We start from the raw sequence: 21505 nt of genomic DNA on the forward strand, positions 1-21505 counted from the left end.
TCTATCAGATGATATCATTCTACTCTTTCCCCCACATACACTCGCCAGTGTTTAAACTTAATTTTTATGCTTGCTAACTGTTTCCTCCCCTTCCCACTACTAAGTCAGCTTTTAGGTGCAGGGACTCTGTCTTGCTCATGATTAAATGCTCAGAGCCCAGAATGTCACATAATAGGTATTAGTATTTGCTGAAAGAAAGAACGTATGAACAGCTTAAATCTAAGTAAGGTATTATTTTATTTGGAAAAAAACTATCTGGCAGCTGGGCACTTTATTTTACTAAAAATAAAGCATAAAATAAATTCGTGACAGACTTTTCTAACAATTTCATTTTTCTGAAGATGTAATAAAGCAATCACTTCTGTTTGAGTTCTCAACAAGCATATATTTTGTAATTTGAAACAAATACGAAAACTGTGTTTTTACCAAAAGCAACCAGCAGAGGGAGTCTCTCCAAGGAATCACATGAAATCTCTCATGGAGGGGCAATCAACTACAAAGGAGATCAATTATACAGGGAGAGTTTTGGAAGTGTACGCAGTGTTAACCATTGTAGTACTAGCTGTTCATTGCACCAATTATCCAAAAGTTCAAACTATTTTACTTCAGAATGAGAATCTGCGTTAGGCTTAATATTTAAAAGTTTTGGTGGAGGGAACTCACAGAAGGGAGGTTTGAGGACATGAAGTGAACTGCTAACCCTCCCTTGATAAATCAACAAGTTCTGTTACTTTTGCCAGAATCTACCACTGGACCCTCAGACTTCAAGAAGAAATGTCTTAGATTCAACTTGAATGCATTACCCACTACCACTTCAGTCTATACAGATATTGATAGTGCCATTTTCGTTACTATCTTTATCTCTTCCTACCTAAATGTTTTTAAAATTCCTCTATATAGTTAAATGTTCGTTCAGATCATAATTTTAATAGCAAAAGTCTTAGAACATATTCTTAAATGTTGCTGTTTGTTAATAAAGCTATGATGCTAATCCTTTAGCTGAACCTGCTTGCACATCGTAAGGATAAATCTCCAGAGGCGGGAACTGTGGAACTGCTGAGGTTATGACCCTTATTTTAGGCTTCTGATACAGAAAACTGCCCCCCAGAAAGGCTGTGTGATTTACTCAACAACTTCTGTGCTTGTTTTTGTACAGTCTGGCCCAAACCTTGTATTATTCTAAAACAATTTAACAACATGTTGGGCAAAATGACATTGTATTCTTTTCTCTACCTTTCATTGTAAGGTTACACATTTTCTTCATCTATTTGCTGACAGTGTCTTTTCTGATTTACCTGTTCAAGTACTTTGCCCATTTTCTTATTGATCTGTAGGAGTTTTTAATAGATTAAGAAGAATCCTTTATCTTTTATAAGTTTACAAATATAATTAAATAATGAAAAATACAAATGGCTCAGTCTGTCTCCAGATTTGCAGTGACACTGGGTGTTTAATGACATGAACTCAAGATCATCAGGGATGTTGGAACAAAGGAGGAATTCTATATTCTGTACTCAGCTTTAGAGAGCACTTAGTGACTTAGAGAAAATAATATACTCTGTTCAAAAGCTGTGGACTCAGTATCAAAGAAAAGATAATATTGCTCATGATGATCCATGAGTATGTAATATTTTAGTTACATTACTGGCCAATGAGACTATTTTTCAGACATCTTGCCTTCCTCACTGTGGACTAATAACCACAACACATGGCATTAACATACCACCACTTCCCATAAAGCCGCAGAAGTAGCAAGAGATCTGTCATGTCAGCTAGCATGGGGTTTGTCCAAAATAAAGCAATCTTTTCAAAGATGTGCAACTTAAATCAGAGCTTAGGCTAAAGTCGTGTTACCATGTGGATGGAACTTGAACCACTATTCTGGAGCCTTCTAAACTGATTTGGGGAGCATAGGCTTCTTTATTTTCAATCTGTGCTGTGTCAACTACCACCTAAGAGAGAAACAAAAACAGCAATCAGGTTTCAGAGAGGAGAATGCATCCCAGACAAATCCAAAACATGCGTCTATTGATGCTGAGTGACTCTGGCAAGGGCTATTCCCCTGACAAGGCAGTTATGCAGTCAGGAGCCCCATGGAGATAGCAAGTAATAAAGATCACTGAATACTGTAATATTTTAATAAACAGTAATCAAATTCCGGACGCAGGATGTACTGAACTTTGCAAACACTGTTTTGAACTTTGCAAATTGTTGATACTTCTCCCAAACTATAAATATGTTAATTAGGAATTACTTTGTTTCCTTTACCTTGTATTTTTTTTACTTTATGTACTTGAGAGGAATAAAATGTCATTAAAAATCAAACCAGTGCTTCAGAAAAGTCCATTTGTAATGACTAAATATAAGCCAGAAGTGGATAAAGCCGTTTTTAAATTTAAAGATCAGTTTATCCTTAATCATCAATAAAAACAGAACTACTTCAGGAAAGATGAAGAACGAATTCTTCTCTCAATGATTTCCCCTTACTTGGAGGAGAAATCTTTAATATTACAAGAATCATATAGTATCTTACATAATTTGAAGAGTTTAACAAAGTGATGAACATATTTTCAAATAACTAATGGAGTTTTAAGAAAATAATAGAGCTCTTTAACACCAAACTGATCACATTTCAGAAAGGGTAAAGCCATGCAAATTTGCTTATTGATTCCAAATTCAGCCTCCAATGGAGCTGACTTCCAGGCTGTAAACAGAGTTCCCACAGCTCCTCAGCAATGTCCTTCAGAAAAGACTTCCTCTCCAAGTATCAACCATTGTTGAGCCAGACAGGTGTTTCCTCTCTCCTCCCCCCCTAGAACCATAATCTAAAGGTTTTTCTGTCAGTCACATACAAAGGTGCCCTGGGATCAAGGGGTAGGTGACTAGGAAGAAGTTTCTGCTCTCTGAATAACATGGGGCATTTTTTAAAAATGGCAATGTTTTCTCAAAACAGCCTGTGTGTCCTTCTGCCTTATTTTTTTACACACTCCTTTCTGGAGAACTTATCACCATGGTTCTCCTAGTTTCAGTTAAAACCGTCTTTGGAAACATGGCTTAATCTCCTGAATACACAGGCTCCTTATTTCAGCAGGGGTCTCCAGTTTACTCCTTTTCTGGGGTTCCTATACTAAGGAACGGATGGATCCTAAAGGAAGTGTAAGACACTGTGGACAGGCCACAGCCAGCTCTCTACAAGGCAGCAACACCCTGAGCTTGGCCCCCTGAGCCCTTACCCACATTTAACAGAAGGATAGTGTCCTCCCAACAGATCATTTCATGAGCAGACCCTATAGGAAACGCTTCTTTTAATTTTCTTAATCTCTAATTAGCTTCTTTTAACCTCTGACTGAAATGCTGTACCTTCTCAAAAAGTAGTCACTTAACTCTAGAAAGTAGGATCAAGTACCTAAGGTTAATGGGTCAGCTACACTAAACAAAAAGCTACATGGTGAGTTCAGATGTTGATTTCCTGACCCCACCCAACTTTGGCAAAAGTTATTCTTCAAAGATGAAAAGACTAAACCTATTTTTTAGTTGATGTTGTTATTATTGCTAAGAAGGAGATAAGCAGAGATCTGGGATACAAAGTGACTAGATGGGGCACTACTTCTACCACCAAGAGGTCTTTCGGAGGAAGTGAATTTGAGCTGACATCAGGAAGTGGGAAGGAGTGCGTCACACGAAGACCAAAGAGTATTCTCAGATGAAAGGAATGTCAAATGCAAAGACCTGAGCAGCAGAAAGGCACCCACTGTAGCTCTAGAGTAGTCAAGCTAGGTCAAGGGGCCCTACCACATTGTTACTAATGGTTTCCTTAAAGGGAGGCAAGCTTACAACATCATTTTGTAACTAGGTTCTCCTCGTATACATATTATCAATCTATAAAAGAAAAAAAAAGAATTTCTAATTCTGCTCTTCCTTTCCCTTTTCTGTCTGGTCTAAACTCTGTAGCCCAAAGAACATTTTAGATTATTCAGTATTGTCACACATATGCCCACTCTATGTCCTCACACGTGAAATGTCTCTCTACTCTCATCCACCACACACGTTCACTCACCAATCCTGCTTGGCCAAACAGCAGCTGCACGGCAGTCTTGCAAGCACCCCGCCATGTGGATGGGCACACCTGGTTCAGGACTTCAGTCACAGGAAAATCGTCTCTGGGTGTGATTCCATTACAGCAACCTGCTTCCTTGATCAGCTGTAACATCGTATGCTACAGATTGATAAAAAGAGAGTTCACACCTCAAGACAAAGCCATACAAAGTAATAAACTCTAGAAATGCATTCACAGGCATATATTATGAGTCCTTAAGAGAAAAATATTTTAAGTACTCTCAAATCATGTCACTTCAGTTTCTTAAGTAATTATTATCAGACACTCTCAGAGATTGTCTCAAGCCTATAGAGTGAGTGGCTAGACATGGACACACATGCATTAATATATACATGTGATTTCTATACTAGCATGAAATACACATCTGCTGATGCAAATTGACTGAGGAATTTTGAAATGCTGAATCCCTCTAAATAAGGAGACAAAATCATCTGGTAAAAGTAAACCTCAGCTTTATTTTGGGTGACCAAGTGGTCAGGTATGCAGTCCCTGGAAACAGATTGTATAATCTCAAATCTCAATCAACCACTTTGCAGATGTGTGACCTTGGGACTTAGTTTTTCTATCTGTCAAATGGGGCCCTGGGAAGTACCCATCTCATGGGTGGGCATTAAATGAGACAATGCATGTGAAGGACTTGGCATAATGCCTGGTGCACATGATGCTCCACAAATGGTCACAATTACTGCAGCATTATGACAAGATTCCGCCTCCTATTTAATTCACATTAAGTGCCCTGAAACATTTATCATAAAAAGTATCTTATAGTATACTTTCAAGACTCTTTATATTAAATGTTTGAACAAAATTATGAATAAAACTAACTTGGCAAATGTCTCATTAAAAAAGTCACCATATGGTTTCCATAGGGGAGGGTGGGAGGATGGGTGAAGTGACTGAAGGGGGAAAAATTAGTGAGAATGTCTGATAGTCTGATCTGGGTGATGGTTACATGAGTGTATAGACATGTCAAAATTCATCAAGCTGTACATTAAGATTTGTGCATTTTATTGTATGTACCTCAATTTTTTAAAAATGGTACCATAGTCTGCTTTTAGATACCAGTTTACTGAAGACCAATGCCTCCTGCCTTGACTTCAGTTTTATTTTTTAATCTAAATTCCTAACAATGAGGGTTCCTTTAAAAACACTTTTTCCAAATTCATTCAGGTTGTTAAACCACATTAAAAGCTACCGTCTTGAGTTTCAGATTGTCCGCGGCTGACTCGTTGAAAGAGACACCCTTCAGGAAGTGTGATCCTATTTGCACAGGGACGGTAGGAAGCTCACACTGCATGGGCTGCGGAGGGGTCTGCCTCCGCCCTGTCTGTTGTGCTTCTGCATCACTGCAGCAGCCCTGGAAAAGGTTTGGACAGGAGAGGAGAGGTGACCCACAGCTCATCTGTCAAGATACTGTTGACTTGATATGGCAAGACTGCCACACCAGAGCTCCTAGAGCTACCAGAAAGAATAGTGTACCTGCAAACTGGCTTCAATTGCTTTTGGATTCAGGTGGAAACCAGCTTTCATTGCATATTCACAGTGGCCTAAGCTTTCCAGAGCTATTTTATATGCCTGTAAAGAAATTGTTTTCAAGAATCAAGATTATTCAGCAGATTATAAAATGACAAAGTCTGAAGAAAATAGAAATTTTAAATTTCTATAGTTATTAGAAGACTTGAGGCCAACTACTATCTTACTACTCTTCCCAACTGGTTCCACATCATAACTTTAACTTCCTCCTTTCTTTCTATCCTCCATGCATAAATGTGCCAGTTCTGAAAAACTTACTTGCAAAGCACTGTCAATTTTTATGTTCAGTTCTTTTAGCTGGTGTTCAGGAATTGCTGCACTTTGAGAACAGAAGAGCTGTTGAACTTCAATTCCTGCCAGGCGGCCATCACAGCCTCTTTCTCTTAGTCTTGATGTTGCCTGAAACATAGAATGATTGGTAGGTAAAAGAGGATGCTATAGACACTAGCAAAATTTAACACAAAAATAAGTAAAATAAAGCAGGAAACCACCTACACGTTAAATATAAACCAGACATTCTGGATTATTCGTATTACAAAATAAACAGCCAGAAACTTGGAAAGATTAAATAAAGCATGTTGAAGAGAAAACAAGCCAGACACACCACTACCTTAGTTAAGAAACCCTGGAAAAAAGACTTACCTACCTGTTGTTTTTCATATATATAAAACATTCACATTTTAAATTTCTCTGCTTTAAAAAGACAGATAACTTACAATATTGGCACTTGGGGCTTCCAGAATTGAAAAAAAAAAAAAGGAACATATATCATTGTGTGTTCCTATACACCAAAGCAAAAAGGCATACCAATACAGAGCCAGGAAAAAAATACATTGGAATGTTAAAGGAAAAACAGAGCTTTTGAAATCTGCACAGAAAAATTAAATTCTTAACTATTCAGTTATTATGTTTATGAAGAGTATATAAGCAGGGCAGAAAAACAAGAAGCTAATCTGTCTTACTATGATGAAATGTAAGTAATCAATACACATGAATCAGGTCTACAGAATAGAAAAAAATTTTTATTTGATGTATTAGATGGGAGGAGGGATTCAGGATGAAATGGCTTTTAATTTTTCAATGTCTGTTTTTGTTGCAATAATACATATGCAACAATATGTATTTAACAGTTAATTTTTCTTCTTCCAGGCCTCTGTAAGAGTTGTTAATATTTATCAAAATTGCAGGACTACAGGAGAGTAACTAGCAGCTATAATGCTATAAAGTACCAAAGCTTCACAAATTACATATGACTACCATTCCAATCGTTCCCTGAACCTGAGTCTCACAGTTTAAAGCCATTTGATTCTAAGAATCTTTTCATTAAGTCAAATATTTATCCCACAGGGTCTTGTGTTAGGTTTCACCAGAGAGACAATGGAGCACCAAACCTGGTTCTTACCTGGCAGCCTCAGGGGCTGAAAAAGCAAACAAAAAACATTTAAGAAATTGAAAATGGAGAAAACACACTGAGGGAACCCAACTGTAACATGGAATACTCCAGACACTGAGAAATCAGCATTTTGGCTCAGAAATCGAGGAGGAGGAAGAGTCAGCAGGTGTGGGTGGGAGGAGTGGTAAGACAGGCAGACATCAAGGAAACGAGAAGCCAGTGAGTAAAGGGGACAGTGGCCACAGGTAAGACTGGCAAGCAAGGCAGGACTATGTAGGACTAGGCAGGCCATGGTGAGGGGACCACACTTTACCTTAAGGGAATAGAGAGCAACATCATCCAATTTTTTTTTTTGGTATCACTAATGTACAATTACATGAGCAACATTATGGCTACTAGACTCCCCCCATTATCAAGTCCCCACCGCATACCCCATTACAGTCACTGTCCTTCAGCGTAGTAAGATGCTATAGAATCAGTAATTGTCTTCTCTGGGTTGTACTGCCTTCCCCATGCCCCCCCCACCACATTATGTCTGCTAATCGTAATGCCCCTTTTTCCCACTTATCCCTCCCTTCCCACACATCCTCCCCAGTCCCTTTCCCTTTGGTAACTGTTAGTCCATTCCTGGGCTCTGTGAGTCTGTTGCTATTTTGTTCCTTCAGTTTTTGCTTTGTTCTTATACTCCACAGATGAGTGAAATCATTTGATATTTATCTTTCTCCGCCTGGCTTATTTCACTGAGTGTAATACCCTCTAGCTCCATCTATGTTGTTGCAAATGGTAGGATTTGTTTTCTTCCTATGGCTGAATAACATTCCATTGTGTATATGTACCACCTCTTCTTTACCCATTCATCTACTGATGGACATTTAGGTTGATTCCATATCTTGGCTATTGTAAATAGTGCTGCGATAAACATAGGGAAGCATATGTCTTTTTCAAACTGGGCTCCTGCATTCTTAGGATAAATTCCTATGAGTGGAATTCCTGGGTCAAATAGTACTTTTATTTTTAGTTTTTCGAGGAACCTCCATACTGCTTTCCACAATGGTTGAACTAATTTACATTCCCACCAGCAGTGTAGGACGGTTCCCCTTTCTCCACATCCTCGCCAACATTTGTTGTTGTTTGTCTTCTGGATGGTGGCCATCCTAACTGGTGTGAGGTGCTACCTCACTGTGCTTTTCATTTGCATTTCCCTGATGATTAGCAATGTGGAGCATCTTTTCATGTGCCTGTTGGCCATCTGAATTTCTTCTTTGGAGAAGTGTCTGTTCAGCTCCTCTGCCCATTTTTTAATTGAATTATTTGCTTCTTTTTGTTGAGGTGCGAGAGCTCTTTATATATTTTGCATGTCAACCCTTTATTGGATATGTCATTTATGAATATATTCTCCCATACCGTAGGATGCCTTTTTGTTCTATTGATGGTGTTCTTTGCTATACAAAAGCTTTTTAGTTTGATATAGTCCCACTTGGTCATTTTTGCTCTTCTTTCCCTTGCCTGGGAAGATATGTTCATGAAGAAGTCACTCATGTTTATGTCCAAGAGATTTTTGCATATGTTTTTTTCTAATAGTTTTATGGTTTCATGACTTACATTCAAGTCTTTGATCCATTTCGAGTTTACTTTAGTATATGGGGTTAGACAATGATCCAGTTTCATTCTCTTAGATGTAGCTGTCCAGTTTTGCCAACACCAGCTGTTGAAGAGGCTGTCATTTCCCCATTGTATGTCCATGGCTCCTTTATCATATATTAATTGACCATATATGTTTGGGTTAATATCTGGGGTCTCTATTCTGTTCCACTGGTCTGTGGCTCTGTTCTTGTGACAGTACCAAACTATCTTGATTACTCTGGCTTTGTAGTAGAGCTTGAAGTTGGGGAGCATGATCACCCCCATTTTATTCTTCCTTCTCAGGACTGCTTTGGCTATTCGGGGTCTTTGGTGTTTCCATATGAATTTTTGAACTATTTGTTCTAGTTCATCGAAGAATGTTATTGGTAATTTGATAGGGATTGCATCAAATCTGTATATTGCTTTGGGCAGGATGGCCATTTTGACGATATTAATTCTTCCTAGCCAGGAGCATGGGATTTGTTAGTGTCTTCTTTAATTTCTCTTAAGAGTGTCTTATAGTTTTCAGGGTATAGGTCTTTCACTTCTTTGGTTAGGTTTATTCCTAGGTATTTTATTCTTTTTGATGCAATTGTGAATGGAATTGTTTTCCTGATTTCTCTTTCTATTAGTTCATTCTTAGTGTATAGGAAAGCCATAGATTTCTGTGTGTTAATTTTGTATCCTGCAACTTTGCTGAATTCCAATATTAGTTCTAGTAGTTTTGGAGTGGAGTCTTTAGGGTTTTTTATGTACAATATCATGTCATCTGAAAATAGTGACAGTTTGACTTCTTCTTTACCGATCTGGATTCCTTGTATTTCTTTGTTTTGTCTAATTGCCGTGGCTAGGACCTCCAGTACTATGTTGAATAACAGTGCTGAGAGTGGGTATCCCTGTCTTGTTCCCGATCTCAGAGGAAAAGCTTTCAGCTTTTCACTGTTCAGTATGATGTTGGCTGTGGGTTTATCATATATCGCCTTTATTATGTTGAGGTACCTGCCCTCCATACCCATTTTGTTGAGAGTTTTTATCATGTATGGATGTTGAATTTTGTCGAATGCTTTTTCAGCATCTATGGAGGTGATCATGTGTTTTTTTTCCGTCTTTTTGTTGATGTGGTGGATGATGTTGATGGATTTTCAGATGTTGTAGCATCCTTGCATCCCTGGGATGAATCCCACTTGGTTAAGGTGTATGATCCTTTTGATTATTTTTGAATTCGGTTTGCTTATATTTTGTTGAGTATTTTTGCATCTACGTTAATCAGGGATATTGGTCTGTAATTTTCTTTTTTGGTGGGGTCTTTGCCTGGTTTTGGTATTAGGGTCATGTTGGCTTCATAGAATGAGTTTGGGAGTATTTCCTCCTCTTCTATTTTTTGGAAAACCTTAAGGAGAATGGGTATCATATCTTCTCTGTATGTCTGATAAAATTCCGAGGTAAATCCATCTGGCCCGGTTTTGTTCTTGGGTAGTTTTTTGATTACTGCTTCAGTATCTTTGCTGGTAGTTGGTTTGTTTAGATTTTGTGTTTCTTCCTTGGTCAGTATTGGAAGGTTCTATTTTTTTCAGGAAGTTGTCCATTTTTTCTAGGTTTTACAGCTTCTTAGCATATAGATTTTCATAGTAGTCTCTAATAATTCTTTGTATTTCTGTTGGGTCCATTGTGATGTTTCTTTTCTCGTTTCTGATTCTGTTGATGTGTGTTGTTCCTCTTTTTCTCTTAATAAGTCTGGCTAGAGGCTTACCTATTTTGTTTATTTTGTCAAAGAACCAGCTCTTGGTTTCATTGATTTTTTTCTATTGTTTTATTCTTGTCAATTTTATTTATTTCTTCTCTGATCTTTATTATGTCCCTCCTTCTTCTGACTTTAGGCCTCATTTGTTCTTCTTTTTCCAATTTTGATAATTGTGATGTTAGACTATTCATCTGGGTTTGTTCTTCCTTCTTTAAATATGCCTGGATTGCTATATACTTTCCTCTTAAGACTGCTTTTGCTGTGTCCCACAGAAGTTGGGGCTTTGTGTAGTTGTTGTCGTTTATTTCCATATATTGCTGGATCTCCATTTTAGTTTGGTCACTGATCCATTGACTATTTAGGAGCGTGTTGTTAAGCCTCCATGTGTGAGCCTTTTTGTTTTCTTTGGACAATTTATTTCTAGTTTTATACCTTTGTGGTCTGAAAAGTTGGTTGGTAGAATTTTAATGCTTTTGAATTTACTGAGCCTCTTTTTGTGGCCTAGTATGTGGTCTATTCTGGAGAATGTTCCATGTGCACTTGAGAAGAATGTGTATCCTGTTGCTTTTGGATGTAGAGTTCTATAGATGTCTATTAGGTCCACCTGTTCTAGTGTGTTGTTCAGTGCCTCTGTGTCCTTACTTATTTTCTGTCTGGTGGATCTGTCCTTTGGAGTGAATGGTGTGTTGAAGTCTCCTAAAATGAATGCATTGTATTCTATTTCCTCTTTTAGTTCTGTCAGTTTTTGTTTCACATATGCTGGTGCTCCTGTGTTGGGTGCATATATATATTTATAATGGTTATATCCTCTTGTTTGACTGAGTCCTTTATCATTACGTAATGTCCTTCTTTATCTCTTGTTACTTTCTTTGTTTTGAAGTCTATTTTGTCTGATACTAGTACTGCAACAACTGTTTTTTTCTCCTTATTGTTTGCATGAAATATATTTTTCCATCCCTTGACTTTTAGTCTGTGCATGTCTTTGGGTTTGAGGTGAGTCTCTTGCAAGCAGCATATAGATGGGTCTTGTTTTTTTATCCATTCAGTGACTTTATGTCTTTTGGTTGGTGCATTCAGTCCATTTACATTTAGGGTGATTATCGATAGGTATGTACGTATTGCCATTTCAGGCTTTAGATTCATGGTTACCAAAGGTTCCAGGTTACTTTCCTTACTATCTAAGAGTCTATCTTAACTCTCTTAGTATGCTGTTACAAACACAATCTAAAGGTTCTTTTCTATTTCTCCTCCTTTTTCTTCCTCTTTCATTCTTTATATATTAGGTATCAAATTCTGTACTTTTTGTCTATCCCTTGATTGACTTTGGGGATAGTTAATTTAACTTTGCATTTGCTTCGCAATTAGCTGTTCTACTTTATTTACTGTGGTTTTATTACCTCTGGTGACAGCTATTCAACCATAGGAACTCTTCCATCTATAGCAGTCCCTCCAAAATAGATTGTAGAGATGGTTTGTGGGAGGTAAATTCTCTCAGCTTTTGCTTATCTGGGACTTGTTTAATCCCTCCTTCAAATTTAAATGATAATCTTGCCAGATAAAGTAATCTTGGTTCCAGGCCCTTCTGCTTCATGGCATTAAATACATCATGCCCCTCCCTTCTGGCCTGTAAGGTTTCTGCTGAGAAATCTGATGTTAGCCTGATGGGCTTTCCTTTGTATGTGATCTTATTTCTGCCTCTGGCTGCTTTTAGCAGTCTGTCCTTATCCTTGATCTTTCCCATTTTAATTACTATGTGTCTTGGTGTTATCTTTCTTGGGTCCCTCGTGTTGGGAGATCTGTGGATCTCCATGGCCTGAGAGACTATCTCCTTCCCCAGATTGGGGAAGTTTTCAGCAACTACCTCCTCAAAGACACTTTCTATCCCTTTCTCTCTCTCTCTTCTTCTTCTGGTATCCCTATAATGCAAATATTGTTCCGCTTGGATTGGTCACACAGTTCTCTCAATATTCTTTCATTCTTAGAGATCCTTTTTTCTCTGTGCCTCAGCTTCTTTGTATTCCTCTTCTCTAGTTTCTATTTCATTTATTGTCTCCTCCACCGTATCCAACCTGCTTTTAATACCCTCCATCGTGCTCTTCAACAATTGGATCTTTGACCTGAATTCATTCCTGAGTTCTTGGATGTCTTTCCGTACCTCCATTAGCATATTGATGATTTTCATTTTGAACTCCCTTTCAGGAAGAGTCATGAGGTCCATATCATTTAAATCTTTTTCGGGAGTTGTATTAATAATTTTACTCTGGACAAGGTTCCTTTGGCGTTTCATGTTTGTATATGGCGCCCTCTAGTGTCCAGAAGCTCTATTCTGGAGCTGCTCAGCCCCTGAAGCAATGTCGGGGGTCGCAGGGGAGCGTTACTGGTGCCTGGGGGGAGGAAAGAGCTGTTCCCCACCTCCCGGCTGCTGTGCCTGTCTCCACTGCCTGAGCCAGTGGGCCGGTCACCTAGGTATAAGTTTTTGTCCCAGAGCAGCCAGATATGGATCCCTGCTTTCCACAAGCGGCCGGATTCCCAGTCTCCCCAGGAACTCTGCCTGTATTAACTTTCCAACCCAGTAGTCATGCGAGTCTCATGAAAGCACCATGAAATGTAGGTTTGTGCTCCCAGCACAGATCTCCGGAGCTAGGTATTCAGCAGTCCCAGGCCTTCCACTCCCTCCCTGCTCCGTTTCTCTTCCTCCCGCCTGTGAGCAGGGGTGGGGGAGGGGCTCCAGTCCCGCGGAGCCACAGCTCTGGTACGTTACCCCGTTCGCTGAGGTCTGCTCTTTTCTCCAGGTGTGTGCAGTCTGATGCCGTCCTCTTTCCTGTTGCTCTCTCAGGATTAGTTGTGCCAACTATATTTTCTAATTGTATTCAGTTTTAGGAGGGAGCCTCTGTCTCTCCTCTCACGCCACCATCTTTAATCCGATCTCAGTGTCCTCTTTAATTTCCCTTAAGAGTGTCTTGTAGTTTTCCGGGTATAGATAGGTCTTTCACTTCCTTGGTTAGGTTTATTCCTAGGTATTTTATTCTTTTTGATGCAATTGTGAATGGAATTGTTTTCCTCATTTCTCTTTCTGCTAGTTCATCATTAGTGTATAGGAATGCAACAGATTTCTGTGTATTAATTTTGTATCCTGCAACTTTGCTGAATTCAGATATTAGTTCTAGTAGTTTTGGAGTGGAGTCTTTAGGGTTTTTTATGTACAATATCATGTCATCTGAAAATAGTGACAGTTTGACCTCTTCCTTACCAATCTGGGTGCCTTGTATTTCTTTGTTTTTTCTGATTGCCATGGCTAGGACCTCCAGTATTATGTTGAATAAAGTGCGGAGAGTAACATCATTCAATTTTAAATAGAAAGAGATGAAGGATGGATGGCAAGACAGGGAGGGGAAAAGACAGTCTAGCTACTACAGGTATCGGAAAGTAATGATTCGCTGAACTAGGGCAGTGATAGTGGTCATGGAAAGGGACAGATCTGGAATAATATTTTTGAGCTAGGACCTGCAGGGCTTCCTTATGGACTGGATGTACATATGACAGACAGACTGGAAGATAAATCTCAGGTTTCTTGCTTCAACAACCCCATGTGTGATGGCACCGCTTACTGGGTTGGGGAGATTTGGGGAGGATTAGGTATGTGGGGAAAGCTAAGCCTGAGCCTTCTGGATACCTGAGGTAAGAAGAAGCTGAATACAGGGGCCAGGAGCCCACAGGAGAAGCAGACTGGTCACAACATTTGAGGGCCCCAAGCACACAGGTTTTTAAAGCTCCAAGACTAGATGGAGACCCCTTAGGGAAAAGGGCGCCTGGAAGTGAGCCTTGAATAACTTGCATTTATAAGCTGCACTGAAGAGGAGAATCTAGCAAAAGAAATGGAGAGAATGGCCCATGAGTAAGAGGAGACCTAAGCTGCCTGGCCCAGGGAGGCCACACAAAGAGAGGGTTTCCGAAAGCTCATGTTGCTGCAAGGGGCTGAATGGAGTCAAAAGTTTCCCTGCATTTAGCAACACAGAAGGCACCAGTGACCCTGACAAGAGAAGGCACGTTCTTGTGTAGGAGTGGAAGCCAGATTTCAGCGAGCTGAATGATGCCATTTATATAAAGTTTCATACTGTGCAAAATAATACATTATTTACAGATATATGTATACAGGGTAGAAATACAAAATATGCACAGGAATTACAGACTCCAATTCAGAAGAATTTATCTTTAGAGAGGAACGGATATGAATAAGATAGTGGAGAGGTACAAAGGGGATTCAACTGCATTTGTAATACTATTTTTCTGTGAAGAATAAAAGGCATGACACAAACTTGGCAGAGTTATGTTTCACCTGACAAAGCTAAGAGGATGATAGATAGATTATGACATTTCCTATATGTTTGGAATGTTTCATGATCACTTTTTTATAATGAATCCAAGGTGAGGTAGACAATTCTTCCAAGAACCTGGCTATGAAAAGAGCAGAGAAAGGGCAAGGCAGGGCAGGGCAGGTTTGTGTTTGCAAGCATGTTTATATACTGGTAGGAGCATGCTGAGGAGGAGGGAGAGAAAACACAGGTTCCCACTGCAGAAGCCTGGAAGCTGTGGGAAGGGTGGGGACAGGGCAGGCCCTGGACAGGAGGTAATGAAGTGGAAGGAAGAGAAGAGGGTCTGAATAGGGACAGGGTGTTGTTTGAAAGGGTGTGGTGAGGAGGAGCTATTGCCAGGTGAATTCTATTTTCTCGGTGCAGTGTGAGGCAGGGTCACTGGCTAGAAACAAAAGGAGGGCAGAAAGGCCTGGGCAGACTGAAATGGGTGAAGGAAAAGGTCAACATACCAAGGCTTATGTGGGCTGAATTCTCAGCATGAATGATACCAACAGGTGGACTGGAGAAGATGTGAGACAGGTAGGTACTAAGGATTGGAATGTGAGTTCCATAATACAGAGGTTGGAGTTCAGCAGCCCAGAGGACACAAAGGGTGGTAAGATGCCAAGGTCAAGGTCTGGACTCCACTGCCCAGTCACATATCACGAAGTCAGCAGGTCCCACTCCCACATTTGAACCCCAAGTAGCATTTCAGGGCTGCTTTGATTAACACCTAGAAAGTTGCAGAAAGCCCAAGCCCTTAACATGAAAGAGAAACCAAAGCAAACAAGCAAACAGGAAAAGAAATCAGAATGCAATTCAAAAGAAGTAACAATGCAGCAGAACAACATAAAATTAAAATAAGAAAATTAGACAAAGCACAATGTGAAAATGTGAACAATCATGTTTAAAAATTTGATTAAAGGAGACTTCTAAAACATCAAATTAAACACACTGCCAATTTAATTATGGAAGGATTCAAACTAGACATTATATAATAAATCAGTATACTACTTGTTAACTATAAATTATCTTTTACTCTGTAAAATGGAACACTAAGTCCTAGGTAAAGTCTCAACTTGGAAGGCTTTTTCCTCCCTTTGGAAACAAAGGAGTATTAAAATATCTATAAGAAATGTGTTGTTACCAACTACCCACCTAGTTGCCTGGCTGACCATTGACCCTCCCTCCGCAGCCTGTCTTTCCAGACTTAGGCTCCAGCTCCAGCCTTTGTTCCCTGGTCCCTCTTCCAGAAGCTTTGTGCACTGCTCCTAGTAGTAGGGCCCTTTCTCTTGGCTCCCACACACCTCCATCACCATCCCCTACCCGTTTTTGGAAGTCCTTTCTCCTAGGAGGCTGTGAGCAGAGGTTGTCACCCCAGTGCCTAGTGCATACTTGGCATAAAATGGGCATTTACAAAGACATTCACTGTTAAATTAATGAACAGGCTAATAGTAACAGCTTAAAACTCACATTTCTAAATGAAACGCCTCTTTTAAGAAGCAAAGGCAAAGGTCCTCTGGAAACTCTCCTATTTGAACACAGGGCACCAATGTGCCCAAAGTCAGGATTACCTCTGCAGCCCCCCGCCAGGATCGCACAGCTTCCTCCAGTTCGGGTGTGTGGCCCATGCCAGATATGCCACCACTGCTGTTCTTCTTTTCTGGCACAAACACCTCGGCAAAGCAAGAGTGAGCTACTGGCTGGACCTTCTGTAATGCCTGGGTCAGAAACTGGAAATGGACCTGAACCACGGTCAAGAAGCATCGCCCCAACACCTGCGAGAACAAGAGAGCCAGGCAATTTTAGGTTGTGGGTTGCTACTGTGTTAGTGCAATACATGTTCAACTGTCAATGTGACCAGAGGAAGGGAACAATTAACTGGAAATCCGAAGCCACTTGAAGTTAAAAATACCATGCTATAGAAGGATTTACCTTTATTCTCATGTTTGGGGTTGGTGCCTGATGCCTAGAAATCAAATGTTTCAACCACATAGCAAGCTCCAAGGTTCAAGTGGGTTTTCCCTCATCCCACGAGCCGTGCCCGCTCCTGTTCTCCACTCCTCTCACAGGGACTCTGGCTCACAACAATCCTCACTGTTTTTGAGCTCTTGCTGAACCAGAGCAACCCATAATTCCAATTACATCCACACAGTACTTGGAAGGCAGAGTAAAAACCAAGTGATAAAAAATCTGAAAGGTCAGTTTGACTATAAAAAGACATTCCTTCGGGAACAGAATCCAGAGATACAGGTTATTTTGGTAACAGTGTTATTAACATAGCTATTAACATAGCTGTAAGTCTTACTTCCAGTCTTACAAAACAAAGCTGACAGACCAGTCTTCTAGGAGTCAACAAACACACTGGACAACTCCAGTTGTCAGTACCAGTAGAAACCCACTCACCTGATACACATAAGCAGCTGGTTGATTGATGGAGTGAGTAGTCCATTAAAGTAGGAAATTCATTTTTAAAAATACAGTATACATAATACTGTGTTAGGGTATACTATTAACGTGTAATTATAACAATATATATACTAAAAATACTATGAACCATAAACACTTTAAGATACCAATGTGCATTTATCTGCCAAGCTCTGGCACTGGCTAAAGCTATTTACTGACATTGTCTGTTGTTCTCTGTTTGTTTTCCTCAGTTAATGCCAGCAAAAAGTTATAAACATAGAGAATAAACAATTCTCTATGATTTTCTATTGCTTTTCTTTATAAAGGAGAGCAAGAACTTGCCACCTGAAAAGCTGTTTGAGCAGAGACCTTCCTTATTACCGATACTTCCCCCAATCTTTCATAGTTGTTTTGCCCATACCAAATTTGACAACAATAATAAATATTTTTTGCAACTCTTATCACGTTTCCATAACAAATTTTTTCATGGAGGGTACATCATGCTCATTGGCTTACACAGATTATTTACTCACAAAAATTTTTCTTTATTGAGTTGGCAATTTATTCAACTGGTAGGAGCACAGCTGAGAAGGCCCAGTTGCTGCGAGCACTCAGTGCACTACCTTGGGGCAGTGGTGAAGGCTGGGGAACTGTTTCCATTGCCTCTTACAAGGACCTAAACCCAACTCCAGTGCCCACATTCTGGCCCAGCCTTATCCCTTGGAGCAGCTGAAAACAAGACTCAACCTTGGACCACTCACTCCCAGCAAACATTTAGGATGCTACCTTTTTCTATCCCCTTTGCTTCCTGCAGAAAATCAGGCAAGCTCCTTGGGGGCGGGGGGGGGGGGGCGGGGGGGTGCACTTATTCCCTCTGAATTATTTCCCCTGTGGAAATCACCAGGACCAAACTAAAACCAACCAACCGACTCACACAAACCTCACACCATAGCATCCCCTGTCTACAGTGAGCAATCAGTACAATCTGAAGTCCCACCCAGACCTCCTGGGTCTCCACTCACACCCCTCTCAAAACCCCAGCCCATCAATGACCTGTGCCAGATGGGGCTGGGAGAGGGGTACAGAGGAAGTAGGCCTAGCAACCTAGAGACAAGTGACATGAAAAATATTTATTTAGTACTGTATATAGTACAACAGCCAGCTTTAACTGAAAACTCAGGATGTATATCTCACCTGTGCTAAATTTCACATAGACTATTTCATTTAATCCTAGAAACAACCATAAGAGGTCATTCCCATTTTACAGCCAATAAGATGAAGGCACACAAAGGTTATGAAACTGTGTCAAGGGGATACAAATTAGATGTGCAGAGTGGTTACTTGACTCAAGTGTCCATGCCTAAAGCCAGTGTGGCCCACTGCTTTCAACAGGCTCTGAACAGTTGGATATAGCTGAGGCCTGGCATTGACAGAAACTCAACCTTGACTGGCTTAGGCCAGAATGAAGGTGTGCTCAAGCTCCACACAGAGCAAACACAGGAGGAGTGGAGCTGGATTCTTGGGAATGCAAACTCTTCCTCCTGTTCCTCCCTCAGCCTCTTGGCAGGTTATGGCAAAGAGGGAAGAGAAGGGGGAATGGAGATGCCATGTACCATTTGCTCTGGGGTCACATTCTCACAGATTCTCACCAATACAACTGAGTCATTCATTCTTTCAGCAAATATGCAATATGTGCATGCACGATATATACAAAGCACAATGCCAGAAGGATACTTACAAGAAAGACAGTGAGCCAGTCCCTGTCCTCAAGAGTTACCTTGTAATGGTGGAACAAATCAAAAAGTAGATAAACAATGTCAGGGGCTGCTGGAGAAGGAAGACTGACAGCGATGTGGAAAGGCATGGGCTCTCTGGGGAAAGGAACAGGGGAAGAGACAGCTACCCCTCTCCACTTCCCAAAGAGAAAATTCTGGGAAAGGGCTCTGAAGGCCTGACGCAGAGTCCCTGGTGCCCACACGGGACATTCACTCTGCAGGGTGTATTACATATTGGACCTTGGATGAGTCATTTAAATTTCTTCCCTATAAATAAGGAATGATAAGAACAAAAGCTTGGCATCTCCCCCCTCCTACCCATGATGCATGGAACATCAATTCAAATATGGTTGTGATAAAATATTTGTGTTGTAAACATTTCATTAAAAGCCAATCAAACCAATGGTTACCCTGGACCTTGAAAAAGCTTTTTCACAGAATATCTGTATTTACCCAACAGTAACAGACACAAAAAGTTTTAAAAAGTTTATCTAAAGTAACAGATGCATAAACACTACTTTCTCTTGAGAGGACAGAGTTCCACCTCCAGTCTGCCCATGCCCATCTTTCCTCTACCATGTCTCCTGTCTTAGCCCAGCTCCCCTCCCATAACAGACCCCACTCTCCTTCACCCAGGGATGGGCCAGTCCTTGGGGTCTTCCTCAGAAACCCAGACAGAAATGTAGACTGTAAGGTTATGAACTTGGAAGCATATGACTGCAGGACTGGGTAGCTATATTCTCCTTCCATAGAAAACGTTTCCTAGACTGTGAGATTCAGTGAGGCTGCAGAACAGAGGTGGCAAGCTGGAGAACGGATGAGGGGAGTGGTCAAAGGGAGAGATGTTTGAGTTTAAAACATCAGTGCAGCTATGTAATTCCAGCTCTTTCAATAGCTACCATTAATTGAGTGCTCAACCCATACCAAGTACTTTAGATGCACTGAAGGGACTCTGTGGGGTGAGGGCAATTCATCCATTTTACAGAAAACAACACTGAGGCTTAGAGAGAGAAAGAAACTTGCTTCAGTGTCAAGAGGTAATAAGTGGTGCAGCAGAGATCTGATGCCAGTCTGTTTGACTCCAAAAGCTGTGATCCTAAGCACCAGGCTGCTCTGTCCCCCTGTAACAAGATCCAGAATGTGGCCACAAGAGTAGGCAGATACTAAGAAGAGGACAGGGACCCGGTTCAGTAACCCTGTTGGTCTCTTGTAAAGTTTCAGACCTCGGGGTGGAAATGGAGACTGAGACGCATGGCTCAATCTTCTCTGACAGCAGAAAAAGGACTGGGTCAAGAGCCGTAAGTAGGATGGCCTATGGCACTCCTGTGTGGCATGAGTCTCCAAGCTTAAGTATCTACAGCAGGGAGCAGCTGCTAAGACTGGCCGGAAACAGAGATGTTAAAACAGGGAGAGGGCACTTGCGGCTTGAGAGAAAGAGCAGCTTCTCTTACCTCTTGAGGAATTCCAAACCCAAAAACATTTGTTCAGTCCTTCACCACATCAGTCTTATTTAAGAATTACGAAGAAAGCAATTGGATTTAATCTTACCCTTGGCATTTGTATTTAAAAAAATAAATCCTTTCACAACTAAGGCATGCCAAGTTGATGGAATTTGAGGCAATGTGAGACCATTATCAGACTTTTGCATTAAGAGAAACCTTTTGGTGTGACCTAAATTCCTCATACAGGCCCAATTTCCTGAATATAAACAATCAGTGATCTTTCCACTTCTGTCTCTAAATCTCCACAGAGCATTCCGGACTATTAAATAGCCATTAAGGATCTAACTAAAATGAAACCTTCATTTCTGGGAATCCTTGATGGTGGAGGAAAAGGGTACATGTTCATTTTCCCATTCTCCTATATATGTACTACACCTGCTGCTACGGTGGTGGTGTTCATGGATATAATCCCCCACCCCCTTTTTTTGTCATGTTTATATTTTATTAGTTAAAACAGTTATTAGTTAAAGGTCATCCTATTTTGAGCCCCAAAAGACCACCCTTGCTACATCACCACAGTTGCTGATAATCAATTCAACTCTACTTTCCCAGAATCTTTCAAAAGTTGGTTTTAGTTATTGCTTTTCTAGGGACAGAGCCTGACTCAGCCCTTAATATTTGAAAGTGTTGGGATTATGGAGTGACAAGTCTAGCCCATCTCCCAGCACGCCTTGAGATTTTCACATCCATACACAGAATGTCAAAGTTCATTTTCTGCTTAACCTCACTAAGCAATTCATCCTTCTCACTTCCTTGCAGAGTGAAGAACCAATAAAACTGTCACATATACCATACTGTTGAACATTTTCAGGGGTTCCAGTACTTATTTCTGATCAGTTAAAAGTCTACAGTGAATGAAATGAAGTCGACTCAGACCAGCTGCTTTTATTAGAAATCCCACAGTCATTCAATCATTTCTTTCTCTTGAGTACTTACTTATACCTTAAATATTACAGTTGGTTCCAAGTGTCCTCAACCTTGCTCTTTTGTTCTTATAATTCCAGAATCATTACATAATGACATAACCAACAGACCAGAATAGTACACAAAGACCTAGACA

The 21505-nt window shown here is 40.4% G+C and overlaps 1 protein-coding gene across 9 annotated transcripts in view; it reads right to left on the bottom strand.

Annotated features, from left to right (window-relative positions):
• GARRE1 (granule associated Rac and RHOG effector 1) overlaps positions 1–21505 on the bottom strand; it is a 96356-nt gene that overhangs the window by 14403 nt on the left and 60448 nt on the right. For 7 of the 9 annotated variants that reach the window (XM_036929901.2, XM_036929898.2, XM_036929894.2 and 4 more), the window contains 6 exons: positions 16334–16537; positions 5909–6049; positions 5597–5692; positions 5313–5474; positions 4058–4216; positions 1855–1952 (listed from right to left, as the gene is read on the bottom strand). In XM_036929901.2, the coding sequence (XP_036785796.2) occupies positions 1855–1952; positions 4058–4216; positions 5313–5474; positions 5597–5692; positions 5909–6049; positions 16334–16537 (860 nt within the window). Of the gene's footprint in view, positions 1–1854; positions 1953–4057; positions 4217–5312; positions 5475–5596; positions 5693–5908; positions 6050–16333; positions 16538–16694; positions 17949–21505 lie in introns of those variants that run through there. The other 2 variants (XM_036929899.2, XM_057493308.1) reach the window with 2 other exon arrangements.

The sequence above is a fragment of the Manis pentadactyla genome, chromosome 15, assembly GCF_030020395.1.
Source record: "Manis pentadactyla isolate mManPen7 chromosome 15, mManPen7.hap1, whole genome shotgun sequence".
NCBI classification, from domain to species: Eukaryota; Metazoa; Chordata; class Mammalia; order Pholidota; family Manidae; genus Manis; species Manis pentadactyla.